The sequence below is a fragment of the Salvelinus fontinalis genome, chromosome 42 (genome assembly GCF_029448725.1).
Source record: "Salvelinus fontinalis isolate EN_2023a chromosome 42, ASM2944872v1, whole genome shotgun sequence".
NCBI classification, from domain to species: domain Eukaryota; kingdom Metazoa; phylum Chordata; class Actinopteri; order Salmoniformes; family Salmonidae; genus Salvelinus; species Salvelinus fontinalis.
The window spans coordinates 21,577,315-21,590,690 of NC_074706.1; the positions used below are offsets into that span (position 1 = coordinate 21,577,315).

The window sequence follows — 13,376 nt, forward strand, 5'->3', positions numbered from 1 at the left end:
CGGAGTAATAGAGGTCTCCGACTGTAGTTGATAAATGTTTTTCTTCATATGTTTTGTAATGTATGCGTTTCATGGATTTATGCCGGAATCATCTGTAAAAGAGACCCTAGTCTCAGTATGAAATCAAATAAAAAGTATATTAAGGTGATAATGTAGAGAACGTAATGTAATGATTCATTCTATGTGATTTATAATGACATAGTGGAAAGAAAACTACATTTTGACATTCCTTTCGTTGAACCCTTTTGAACTGCCCCGTTTTCCTCAACATTCTAGAGCAGTACGTAAACACCCTACATACCCTCCCTTTGAGCTGGTTGTGGACGTAGGTGACATAGCTGAATGAGATAAAGGACGTACTTTTCCTTTGAACTGGTTGTGGACGTAGGTGACATAGCTGAATGAGATAAAGGACGTACTTTTCCTTTGAGCTGGTTGTGGATGTAGGTGAGGATGAGGCGAGGGATCTCCACCAGGGTGATGATGAAGGAGCCTTTGGCCACGGTGCCCAGGTGGTAGCGGGTCAGACACAGCATAGATGACACGATGGGGGTCATGGGCAGTTCAGATTTATTCCTGATGTCCACCGCGGGACAGAGGAAAAGAAGAAGAGTTGGAAATAGTAAAATTAACTGACACAGGACAGACTTGGGTTTAAATAGTATTATCCGTACAAATGGATAAGGCAGGAACTGTACTGTAGCTAAGAGGGGTGTACTTTGCACTTTTGGGACAATTCCATTGGATCAAATGCACCAGGTAAGCTCAATTAAGTGCAGCTAATGTATTTGACAGAAGAAAAAAAACAACACTACTTTGGACTCTGATACGGGATATTTCCAAGTGAACACATCACAAGCATGCCGTTACATGTACTACAATTCATCACAACACTCTCTCCTGACCTTGTGAAGTAGTAGGTGACCACAGCTCCGGCCACGGTCATCTGCTGGCAGGCCAGGATGAACTGACTGATCCAGATGAGGCCCACAGCGTGGTACCACACCATGTACTGGAGTGGGCCTGAAATACGATACTCCACCAGCCCTGCCTCTTCACTCTGCACTGGGCTACCTGTAGGGGTTACACACAGGCAGGGGTAGAGGTCACTCTGCACTGGGCTACCTGTAGGGGTTACACACAGGCAGGGGTAGAGGTCACTCTGCACAGGGCTGCCTGTAGGGGTTACACACACGCAGGGGTAGAGGTCACTCTGCACTGGGCTACCTGTAGGGGTTACACACAGGCAGGGGTAGAGGTCACTCTGCACAGGGCTGCCTGTAGGGGTTACACACAGGCAGGGGTAGAGGTCACTCTGCACAGGGCTGCCTGTAGGGGCACACAGCTAAGGTTAGGGGTCAATCTTCTCGTTCTTTACAGGGTTCCCTACAGGCAGGTTTAGGGGTAGGCTGGTCTCCTCTGATCTTTAAGGCATTCAAGGATCATGATTTTGTGCCTGAAAAGCTCCAGGTAGATTTTTTGGGGAAAATATTTTAACTCGTAAATTGATTGGAGACAAATATAAGACAGCAAGATGGCACCATTTTGCAACAACAAATACTACAGCACAGATTCGTTTCTCGGGTGGTGGTCTTGTTGATGAGGGAGATCGTGAATGTAGTGGGTAGATTCCAGAGACTTTGTCTTTGACTGTGTGCCCGAGCTGCCACCCACAGCACCAGACTGACCCAAGAATCTAAATAAGAGTTGGCGTCAAGTCATGCCACTCTAGCCATGCGCTTTCAGTTCCAAAATGTCCCACGAATGTGTTAATCACAGAATTAGGAATTAGAACGGACACGAACCTCCTTATGTTGGTCAACCATGGTTTGCCAGCGCTGTAATAAGATAGTGTGTAAAACAATGCATGTGAAGAATTTATCTGCACTGCATGTGTGTTAGCTGGTCAGACAGTAGGTAGAGGAATGTTTCCATAAATGTTTCTAATTAGCTGACAATATGCCAACATTCCATTCAAACAATGCGGTCAATCCACAGTCCTACACTGGCTCAAATCAGTTGATGATGGGCCTTAGACGAGTTGTAAATGAAACAAGTACTGATATTCAGCATGGTTACATGCACACAATAAGATGATTATGGTGGATCGTCAGATTAATACAGTGAACAAAAGTATAAACGTAACAATGTCAATGATTTTACTGAGTTACAGTTCATTTAGGGAAATCAGGCAATTTAAATAAATTCATTAGGCCCTAATCTATGGATTTCACATGACTGGGCAGGCTGGCGTGGTTACACGTGGTCTGCGGTTGTGAAGCCGGTTGGAGATACTGCCAAATTCTCTAAAATGACGTTGGAGGCGGGTTATGGTAGAGATATTAACATTCAAATCTCTGACAACAGCTCTGGTGGACATTTCTGCAGTCAGCATGTCAACTGCACGCTCCATCAAAACTTGAGACATCTGTGTCAATGTGTTGTGTGACAAAACTGCACATTTTAGAGTGGCCTTTTATTGTCCCCAGCACAAGGTGCACCTGTGTAATGAGCTTCTTGATATGCCACACCTGTCATGTGGCTGGATTATCTTGGCAAAGTAGAAATGATCACTAACAGGGATGTAAACAAATTTGTGCACAAAATGTTAGAGAAATAAGCTTTTTGTGCGTATGGAGAATTAAGATAAGCAGAGTAAGGTGTTTACATTACTATGTCCATACTCTGCCTACTGCCATAATCCGTTTAATATTGAATTATTAGTGTGCATGTAAATGTACTCATAATAGCACTCACAGCTTTCTAAGAAAACTAAATCTGAGACATTTATGGTCCTTTAACATATATTTGAGAGGCTATTTATACAGACAATGTGTATAAAACACTTAGAAATTGTATTTATATGACAATATTTGAGGTTGACTATAATTCCATTACACAACTTCTGATGCATCACATACCTTACTTTTATTTTCCTGCATAAGTAAAAGGCAGGAAATGCATCAAGTGCCTCTACTGCCATTTATTCTAATTAAACTGGTTTTGGATTTCTCCCTGACCAAGATGGCTGCCATTTTCACCCCATGAAGTACTTTAATAGGGTCTACATGGTTAAATCACCACATCACTAGCAGGATGAAGTGAACCAAACACTCCATACGTACAGTATCCAAACTTTCAATAGTAACACAAGTCCACTACCTTACTCTTTTACGGGGCATAAAATAATTGGAACAAATCTGCAAAAACATTTTTTATCCTCGCCAAAACGGTCTATTTGGATGTAAATATCTTGTTGAAAGGCGAAAATAAAAACATGAACAAAAATGTCTTTCACAATGTGACAGAGTTGTATTCTATTCTGACCTGCGGTTCCGAGGAAAAGGAGCACTCCGAGCCAGGACACCCAGAAGAGCATGAGGCTGAGGAAGGTCCAGAAGGGCTGCAGGGCCAGCAGAGGCAGGTGAGTGAACACCTTTCCCGCCACGTGGAACAGGGTGATGGTTAGTGCCACGCGCTTCCTCATGAAGAACAGCAGCAGCAGCAGGATCACCTGAAAATGGTACACACATGATGTGATGTAGTCGGAAAGTATTCAGGCCCCTTCACTTTTTACACATTTTGTTACGTTACAGCCCTGTTCTAAAATGGATTCAATAAAAAAAAATCCTCAATCTACACACACACAATTCCCCATGGTAACAAAGCAAGAATAGGTTTTTAGACATGTTTATAATAAATAAAACAGAAATACCTTATTTACAGAAGAATTCAGACCCTTTGCTATGAGATTCAAAATGTAACTCGGGTGCATCCTGTTTCCATTGCTCAGCAATGGAAAATGTCTAATCCATTTGCACAACAGCATGTGAAATGTATTGTCAATCAGTGTTGCTTCTTAAGTGGACAGTTTGATTTCACAGAAGTGTGATTGACTTGGAGTTACATTGTGTTGTTTAAGTATTCCCTTTATTTTTTTGAGCAGTGTATATACACACACACACACACCACACACACATCTGTTCTGAAAGAGTCTGCAACACCACTAAGGGGCACCATGAAGACCAAGGAGCTCTCCAAATAGGTCAGGGATAAAGTTGTAGAGAAGTACAGATCAGGGTTATAAAAAAGTATCCGAAACTTTTGAACATCCCACGGAGAACCATTAAATCCATTATAATTTTTTTGGAAAGAATATGGCACCACAACAAACCTGCCAAGAGAGGGCCGCCCACCAAAATTCACAGACCAGACAAGGAGGGCATTAATCAGAGGCAACAAAGAGACCAAAGACAACCCTGAAGGAGCTGCAAAGCTCCACAGCGGAAATTGGAGTATCTGTCCACAGGACCACTTTAAGCCATACACTCCACAGAGCTGGGCTTTACAGAAGAGTGGCCAGAAAAAGGCGATTGCTTAAAGAAAAAAATAAGCAAACACATTTGGTGTTCACCAAAAGGCATGTTGGAGACTCCCCAAACATATGGAAGAAAGTACTCTGGTCAGATGAGACTAAAATGTAGCTTTTTGGCCATCAAGGAAAACACTGTCTGGCGCAAACGCAACACCTCATCACCCCGAGAACACCATCGGCAGGGACTGGGAAACTGGTCAGAATTGAAGGACTGATGGGTGGCGCTAAATACAAATATAAGTTCTTGAGGGAAACCTGTTTCAGTCTTCCAGAGATTTGACACTGGGACGGAGGTTTGCCTTCCAGCAGGACAATGACGCTAAGCATACTGCTAAAGCAACACTCGAGTGGTTTAAGGGAAAAATTTAAATGTCTTGGAATGGCCTAGTCAAAGACCAGACCTCAATCCAATTGAGAATATGTGCTATGACTTAAAGACCACTGTACACCAGCAGAACACATCCAACTTGAAGAATGGCAAAAAATCCCAGTGGCTAGATATGCCAAGCTTATAAAGACATACCCCAAGAGACTAACAGCTGTAATTGCTGCAAAAGGTGGCTCTACAAAGTATTGACTTTGGGGGGGGTGAACAGTTATGCGCCGTCAAGTTCTGTTTGGTCTTATTTCTTGTTTGTTTCACAAGAAAAAATATGTTGCATCTTCAAAGTGGTAGGCATGTTGTGTAAATCAAATAATACAAACCGCCCCAAAAAAATCAATTTTAATTCCAGGTTGTAAGGCAACAAAATAAGAAAAATGCCAAGGGGGCGAATACTTTCACAAGCCACTATAGAATCCTATATATATCCCACCTCGCACACATCAACAGTGCCTGGAGTGTTGTGCACACTGAGTGAAGTTTTGAAATATGAATTTTTAGAAGTGCACAGGCATAGAAGTTGGTTGAATTTACCCAAAAGTGTACTAGTGTGACTTGGACCTCGTGTTTTTGGGCTATTTACATCGTTTTGTTCACACACACTAGGTTGTTCATCTGCTACCAGCAAAAGGATGTCGGAGAATCTTATCTCAGACAAACAGAAATGTGAATCCCAACATTACCACGGTAAAGGCCCACCCCTTAAAGTGGCAGCTGAAAATGTTTGTCTGAGATGTGAGTCATATATTAGAGGGTACATTGGATTGTACTTTATTGAGCATGGAACACCCCAAAAACCTTTTATTCATAAACTTTAGAGTATTTTTTTCTCATAAAACACTCTTCCTCAAATAATTTAATTGTGTGCTCCTTGTAAAACATGTCAGCGTAGAGCCGTGAATTTGCACGTCCCAGGTAATGTAGCCTAAGTGTTAACGAGGGGTCAAAATCAACTTACACTGTATATGAACAATAAGGCTAACAGACACCTTTCATTTATTTTTCAAGATAACGTGGGCATTGGGCTATTTACATTTTTCTGTGTGAATAAAATACATAATTTGACGAACAAACATTGTGGCATTTCATAGCTTGCAGTAAAACTGTAAATAAGACTGCAATCTCAGGAGGAAACAGGTTAAATGTATATATATATATTTTTTTAAAGTATTTTATTTAGAAAATAGTCCTGATCATATAGGCCTAGGCCTGGACAATATTCCAAACTACTAACAATACACTGAATTCATACATTTCTGTTGTTTAAATTATAAAATCACGCACGTCTACACACAATACCACAACAAATTTTCACAATTTGGAAGTTAAATTTAATAAATTATTCAATACTTTTGATGTGTATTCCAAGGCATTAGACTGTACCACAGGCCAGCAAAATATAGGTTGTTCTGCAACAACAACAAAAAATAGCAAACCTAAGGGGGCAAGTCACCCTAGACCCCCCCGGGGGGCCTGTATGGATACATTTTCTATTTGTCTGGCCACGCCAGGTACATATGGAAAACACTGATTCGGAACAGTGGGGCGGCAGGTAGCCGCGCGGTTAAGAGCATTGGTCGCTGGTTTCAATATCCCCGAGCCCACTATGTTAAAAATCTGTAAGAGTGTCTGCTAAATGTCGAAAAAGTAAATGTGGGTCAGGTCATTTATGTCTGTGTTACAGAAGAAACTATGGCTTTTATAGTTGCAGAATCAAGACACGTTTTTGCAAAAGCGTTGGTCAGGTTTTCCAGACTTAAAGCTTGCCTGTCTCTGTCAACATCAGGCTTTTTCTTGTTACTGAAAGAGCAAATACTTGATAACACAGTACAATATAAACCCTCCATGCACTCTCACAACACAACTTGCCCATAGAAAACAGCAATCACAACACATGGCAACAAGCACACAAACGTACCGTGAAGACAGTGGCAAAGATGGCGTAGACCAGCAGAGCTTGGACGTTGTCTGTGGCCACCTGCTGTTGGGGTGTTGGGGAGGTACCAGTCTGGTCGGTCAGATTTGTCCTGTGGTCCACGTAGAGCCACCACAGAACCCCGGTCCCACCTGAAACACACAGTTCATTTGGCTTCCTGACTTATATACTGCTACTACTTCTTATTGAGCTCCCGACAATGATTATCCGGAGAGCAGTTGTAAAAACATCATCTGGAGATGGTAAATCCTCCCTGCAGGGACAATGGATTGCGAGGAGAGAGGCGCATTCTGGTCCATGCTCAATTTTTGCAGTGTGTTTTTGCAAGCAATCTAATTTTGTGAGGTCAAATTTATTTGAACTCGCATGTCACAATCTCACATAAAGGTAGGCGACCTTTTGGGCTTTACAATAGAAGTGTGCTATAATACACGTTTCGTCATACATTTTTCAAGCACTACAGAATGAAGGAAGAGACGTTTGAGAGCCAAATGAACGGGAAGCATACCTATAGAGCCCAGAACCACGAGGGCGGTGAGAATCCAGACCAGCACGACAGAGATGTAGCGAATCGCCACCATCAGGATTATGGAGAGGACTACAGAGGAGAGAAATAAAAGAGATGAAACGATGCCATTGTCATGACAAAAAAAATGCCTTATTATTGTATAACGGCTATATTTATTGAAACATACGGCATAATTGTGTGATGTTTCATGTACATTAAAGGGGGGGGGGGGTCACACACGACTACTTCTTTTGGATGCCAGCGCTCTACAGTGCAACCTTCTTACTCGTATATGCGCTTAAATATTTTGCTGTGCGACCTGGAATTTTCATTTAGTGCGCCTAGAATGAAAATCACCCAGATGATAATTGTTGCAATAATTAGGCTACTTCACAGCACTGCAGCCTGAGTACCATGGAGAATACACTGAGCGCAGATTCATGACTGTCATGCTTACACTATTACTACAAAGAAAACAGCTTGTTGACCTCAAATATTCTCCATTGTGCTCCTACATGTCTACGTGTGCTCCTAAATCTTTCTCCTAAATTTCAGCGTGCTCCTAAATTTCTATGTGTGCTCCTAAATGTTTCTACTTTAATAAAGAGGTCAGCGTAGAGCCCTGGATGCCGTCAGCTCTCCTGGAGACATTTCCTGTTATGGTTTCCTGACCCCGTCTCAGGAAACACAACTTTCTAGGTGGAGAGCAGAGGCCTCTTTGGCACAATTAAATCAAGCAGTATACAGAGAGAGAAGTCATTTAGGATATACACAATAATGCTTTACGAGGCTATACAGACAGCTAGAACATAAAATTCCCACTTTAGGATGTACAGTACCTAGAGCCAGCACGCATAGGCCCATGATGATCTCCTTGCTGGCCATCACCCCGGCGATGACCCTGTGCAACATGCTGTTGTCACTGACGAAGGTGACGAAGGCCTCAGCGAACTGGGCATAGCAGGAGATGTCCACAGGAGTGCAGCGGTGGAACACCGGGAGAGAATTACTGCACAAGGGGAGAGGATGGGGGAAATGGTATCAGCAGCATTGTCTCGCTAGTGTGACTTGACACTGGTAAAAAAAGACTGTACCTTGGTGGCACGGGGAGTTTGGGGCACTTTTTGGATCTCTCTCCGTGGCTTGGATACTTGGAGACTGGGATGTCGTACGAGCAGAGCTCCGACCCTACGTAAAGAGAAGAAATAGGAAATAAACATTGCGTAATTCATTTCCACACTGTGGAAATGACCAATGAATACATGCATACAGTACGGAGCAGGAGGAACGCTCACCATTTTGCAGCGCAAACTTTTTGACGTCAGTGTACGTCTTGAGCTCTATGTCTGGACACCTGGACACACAGAGGGCCATGGACTTGATCTTCCTGTTCAGGATGTCAATGTTGCAGGGGTCCAGGAAGAAGACATACCTGGAAAAGGTCAAAGAACAGGACTTCAATAAGGATGGAGGGAAGTAGAAAAACGTCCTGAAAAGAGTGAGATGGAGTGTATTTGTCAATGGCACATGCTCCTTGAAGGAAGCCAAGGGCCCAAGTCAAGTAAGACAGAACTAAACATCTGCACATTTGAGTAACATCCTTGAATGTTCTCTTCCATCTTGCAATACAATATATTGCACATTTTCCTAAGTATATTTTCATAGTAGACTTTGTGATGTAGGTTGTGTAAAATGTGATGTGGGATACAGCTTATCAAACAGCCAAATCTCTGTAGCCAAAACGCCCCTGCTGCCCCTCACTCAAAACGTCAATGGGCAACCAGCCCAGCTTTTGAAACAAAGCCCATTGTCTCACTGAAACTGTTCCTAGAGACTGCTAGAATGGAAACTTACTGGACGAGCAGCTAAAAAAAAAAAAAGTTGAATCATGTTTGAATAATTTATTCGAATATCTTCCAAAAAAAAAAGAACACTGGCATGAATTAATGCAAAACATTGCTGCACTCAGGCTGCATGTGAAATGGCACCCTATTCCCTAGTGCACTATTATTGACCCCAGCTCTGGTCAAAAAGAGTGCACTATATAGAGAATAGGGTGCCATTTCAGACCCACGTTAGTCTTTTCTGACCACAGGTAACAAAGAGTATAGTAAGATTTAGAGTAAAGTGTCCTACAGTAACACCCTGTGCTGGCAAGATAATTAAGCAAGAAGGCACGAGGGGGTGTGGTATATGGCCAATATACCACGGCTAAGGGCTGTTCTATCACACGACAACGCGGAGTGCCTGGATACAACCCGTAGCCATATACCACAACCCCCCGAGGTGCCTTATTGCTATTATAAACTGATTACCCACATAAGTAGAGCAGTAAAAATAAATGTTTTGTCATACCCGTGGTAATCAGCATTCAGGGCTCGAACCCCCCAGTTTATAATCCTCTGTAACCCACTGATCTCAGTGGTTAACCCATCAACAAAACAAATGAGCATCCAAGCTTTAACAGGCCTTGCATTAGATGAGCAAGAGAGTATAAGTGGCAAACTGGATTACCAAATGATCAAATCCGTGTTTGTGCACCGATAATGTTAAATGGCGCGTGTTAAACTACCACAACAAAGGCTTGTCGATTGTGGGGAGGAAGAGGGAGAGAGTTAGCCTGGTTAAATCACACTGAACAATGGTGAAGGCCACGTTCTGTCTGGTTTAACCAGGCTAGGAGAGAGGAGTCATAACCTGCTGAGCCTACATTGTCATTGGACTGGACAGCTCGACCAAAACATTGTTATTACTTTGCTATTACATGATAGGCTAATAACTGGTAAGCATCCATCTCGAGATGTTCCACATTTCCAACGCGACTTACTTGTTGTTAGTCTGATCCCGGCCACTGAGCTCGACCCCCTCGATCTTGCCATTCTTCTGACCGCAGGTGTTACCGTAGCTGTCGTAGCCAGAGATGAGCCTGGATGCAGCTCCCGTGGAAATGGAGAAACCAGCGATACAGGCCTACAGGGGAAGCAGCTTCCATTAATAACGATTTCACCATCATGACAATGCACACACAAAAAAATATCAGGGTAGCACTGAACTATGCTGGTAAATACAATAATCAGTATGTAGTGCCTTTTGCTTAAAAAAAACAGAAGGTTGTCTTCCACAATGCATTGGTTCCGAATTCAAGGTCCAGTTGGTGAGGACAGAGAGGAAGAGGCGAAGCGAGAGGGATCACTGGGCCCAAAGTCTGTCTTCTCCAGCATGTGACGTTTTTGTATTTTATTTATTTATTTATTTATTTTATTTATTTAACCTTTATTTAACCAGGTAGGCAAATTGAGAACACGTTCTCATTTACAATTGCGACCTGGCCAAGATAAAGCAAAGCAGTTCGACACATACAACAACACATAGTTACACATGGAGTAAAAACAAACATATAGTCAATAATACAGTGAAAAAGATTAAAAAATAAGTCTATATACAATGTGAGCAAGTGAGGTGAGATAAGGGAGGTGAAGGCAAACAGATATATGTATAAATAAATAAAAATATAAAAAGGCCATGGAGGCGAAGTGAGTACAACACAGCAAGTAAAATAAAAACTAAAAAAAACACTGGAATGGTTGGTTTGCATTGGAAGAAAGTGCAAAGTAGAGACAGAAATAATGGGGTGCAAAGGAGCAAAATAAATTAATAAATAAATACAGTAGGTAAAGAGGTAGTTGTTTGGGCTAAATTGTAGATGGGTTATGTACAGGTGCAGTAATCTATGAGCTGCTCTGACAGCTGGTGCTTAAAGCTAGTGAGGGAGATAGGTGTTTCCAGTTTCAGAGATTTTTGTAGTTCGTTCCAGTCATTGGCAGCAGAGAACTGGAAGGAGAGGCGTCCAAAGGAAGAATTGGTTTTGGGGGTGACTAGAGAGATATACCTGCTGGAGCGCGTGCTACGGGTAGGTGCTGCTATGGTGACCAGCGAGCTGAGATAAGGGGGGACTTTACCTAGCAGGGTCTTGTAGATGACCTGGAACCAATGGGTTTGGCGACGAGTATGAAGCGAGGGCCAGCCAACGAGAGTGTACAGGTCGCAGTGGTGGGTAGTATATGGGGCTTTGGTGACAAAACGGATGGCACTGTGATAGACTGCATCCAATTTATTGAGTAGGGTTTTGGAGGCTATTTTGTAAATGACATCACCGAAGTCGAGGATTGGTAGGATGGTCAGTTTTACAAGGGTATGTTTGGCAGCATGAGTAAAGGATGCTTTGTTTTTGTATGGAGGTTAATGAGTGTCAAATGTCATTAACAAAAAAATGTTATGGCTTATTTGCCCGAATATACGTTTTGTAATAATTAGGTTGTTATGAGTGTACTTATATAATTAGGCCACGTTACATCCCGGCAACTATTAAGAGTTCTGCCTGGTAGTCACTAATTAACACAGCCACAAAGTCATAAACCCTGCCTATTTCTACAATTTTTCTTCTTCAAATGTGATTTTAAACCTCATCCTTAACCACACTGCTCACCTTATGCCCAACCCTAAACCTTAAATTAAGACTAAAATACAAATGTTTGTTTTCATGAATGTTTACGATACACTTTGTGGCTGTGGTAACTTGTGCTCATTCACACGCGTATCTGCCCCCCTCATTGGCTAGAATGGTCCCACCTGATCTTGCCTCCTCCTGACTGCTTTCCATTTTTGAAGACATGTATTTTCATTAAAGCCGCCACTAAAGTATCTGGTCAATATAATGGATCATCTGTTGTGAGGAGCAACTGAACAAATGTCCAGTCGACTGCAGTCTAAAGTTCATGACCTTTGATGACACGGTTGTTGTAAAAGTCATGCAGTCCCAAGTCGGACACTTTTTATAATAACGTGACCAGGGTTAGTCAACGTCTTGACAAAAGCGATCCGCTCGAACGCGCCCATGGTGGTGTACAAAGAAATCACAACTAACTCACCATTCCGATACAGAACAATGTGAATATGATGAGCCATGGAATATCCGTGCAGCTTCGATCCTCCAATGGTTTCCACTCGCGCTGCTTTTGCTAACAAATAAAATTGAGAAACAATCAAAATCGTCATCTGTGAACACCTTGTGCATGCGCGAAACTGGTTTAACCTGGCGTGCTTTTTTGTTGTTGCTCAAGTTAGTTTTTTCCACACACGGCAACTACTGTACTGTAATTGACTAAATAACTTAGTTTCACCCAAATTAACATGCAAGCGTCTTTTTACACACGGAAGTAGCCCGTTGTTTAAAACGTAAGCAACTATGGCTTACTACTTATATAGTACAAGACAACGCCTCGAAAGATCTACAGTCGACAACAACGTGTACGTGTTCGTAGTTAAATGGATATCCCAAAACAGATAATGTTAGCAACTTATTTGACAAATCCAAAAATGTCTAGCTAGTTAGTTTTATCTTAAATATGCCGAACCCCGATTACCTCTGAACTGCCACAGCATCCCATTGTTAACAGGCGATTTAGGGAGTGACTGGAACTTCCAAAACACCACAATCGTTTAAGTTTCAAGTGCCCGCCTCACTTCCTTGCCTGTATTTTACACTGCGCTTCTAAACAGATTAGTTGTTTAGCAAACTCTTCCCCTCAGCTGCATCCATGTCCTCTATTGATAATACGGAATACTTCGCAAGGATGTGTATGCATATCCTACTTTTTACTGCAGGTAAAAAGCAGGAAGAGTTCAACTTTCCTTATGACCGAGGCGGAAGTGTCGCTGCAATCACACGTTTTTTTTACAATATTATTTTCTGGCACTGGGTACACTTTCACTGTAGGCTATACGTTGGACGCAATTGTACCCCCACTGAAAACCCATGGACATTAAAACCGTGAAAACCCCAAAGAGTTTATTGCAGACATTCACCTCATGGAAATAAATGTTTCTATTCAAATGCATGTTCTTTTGACATGAATACAAGTTGCAGAATTTGCTAACGGCTTTAAATAAAACATGTTTTTTTTTTTGTATTTTGAAATGTTAGGGTGTTGGTGGACACAGACTTTAGTTATCCAAGAAACAAATGTGCTTTTGTTTATTTTGGCAAATAAAAACGTTCAGCTACTACAGGGCATATCAAAAGCGCCATAAACTTCCAGCAAGAACCTCAGTGACAATGGCACTGACCATCCAGAGCCATTTGTAATGAGCATATCAAAGTCAACCGACAATTCAG

The 13,376-nt window shown here is 42.1% G+C and overlaps 1 protein-coding gene across 2 annotated transcripts in view; it reads right to left on the reverse strand.

Annotated features, from left to right (window-relative positions):
• Positions 1 to 13,376, reverse strand: part of LOC129841299 (choline transporter-like protein 1) — a 35,843-nt gene that overhangs the window by 12,722 nt on the left and 9,745 nt on the right. The window contains exons 1-11 of one of the 2 annotated variants that reach the window (XM_055909502.1): positions 12,625 to 12,918; positions 12,130 to 12,219; positions 10,029 to 10,171; positions 8,497 to 8,633; positions 8,296 to 8,389; positions 8,041 to 8,210; positions 7,202 to 7,291; positions 6,676 to 6,824; positions 3,328 to 3,514; positions 906 to 1,074; positions 420 to 576 (exon numbers count right to left, since the gene is read on the reverse strand). In XM_055909502.1, the coding sequence (XP_055765477.1) occupies positions 420 to 576; positions 906 to 1,074; positions 3,328 to 3,514; positions 6,676 to 6,824; positions 7,202 to 7,291; positions 8,041 to 8,210; positions 8,296 to 8,389; positions 8,497 to 8,633; positions 10,029 to 10,171; positions 12,130 to 12,219; positions 12,625 to 12,648 (1,410 nt within the window). In that variant the 5' untranslated portion in view covers positions 12,649 to 12,918. Of the gene's footprint in view, positions 1 to 419; positions 577 to 905; positions 1,075 to 3,327; positions 3,515 to 6,675; positions 6,825 to 7,201; positions 7,292 to 8,040; positions 8,211 to 8,295; positions 8,390 to 8,496; positions 8,634 to 10,028; positions 10,172 to 12,129; positions 12,220 to 12,624; positions 12,919 to 13,376 lie in introns of those variants that run through there. The other variant, XM_055909503.1, reaches the window with a different exon arrangement.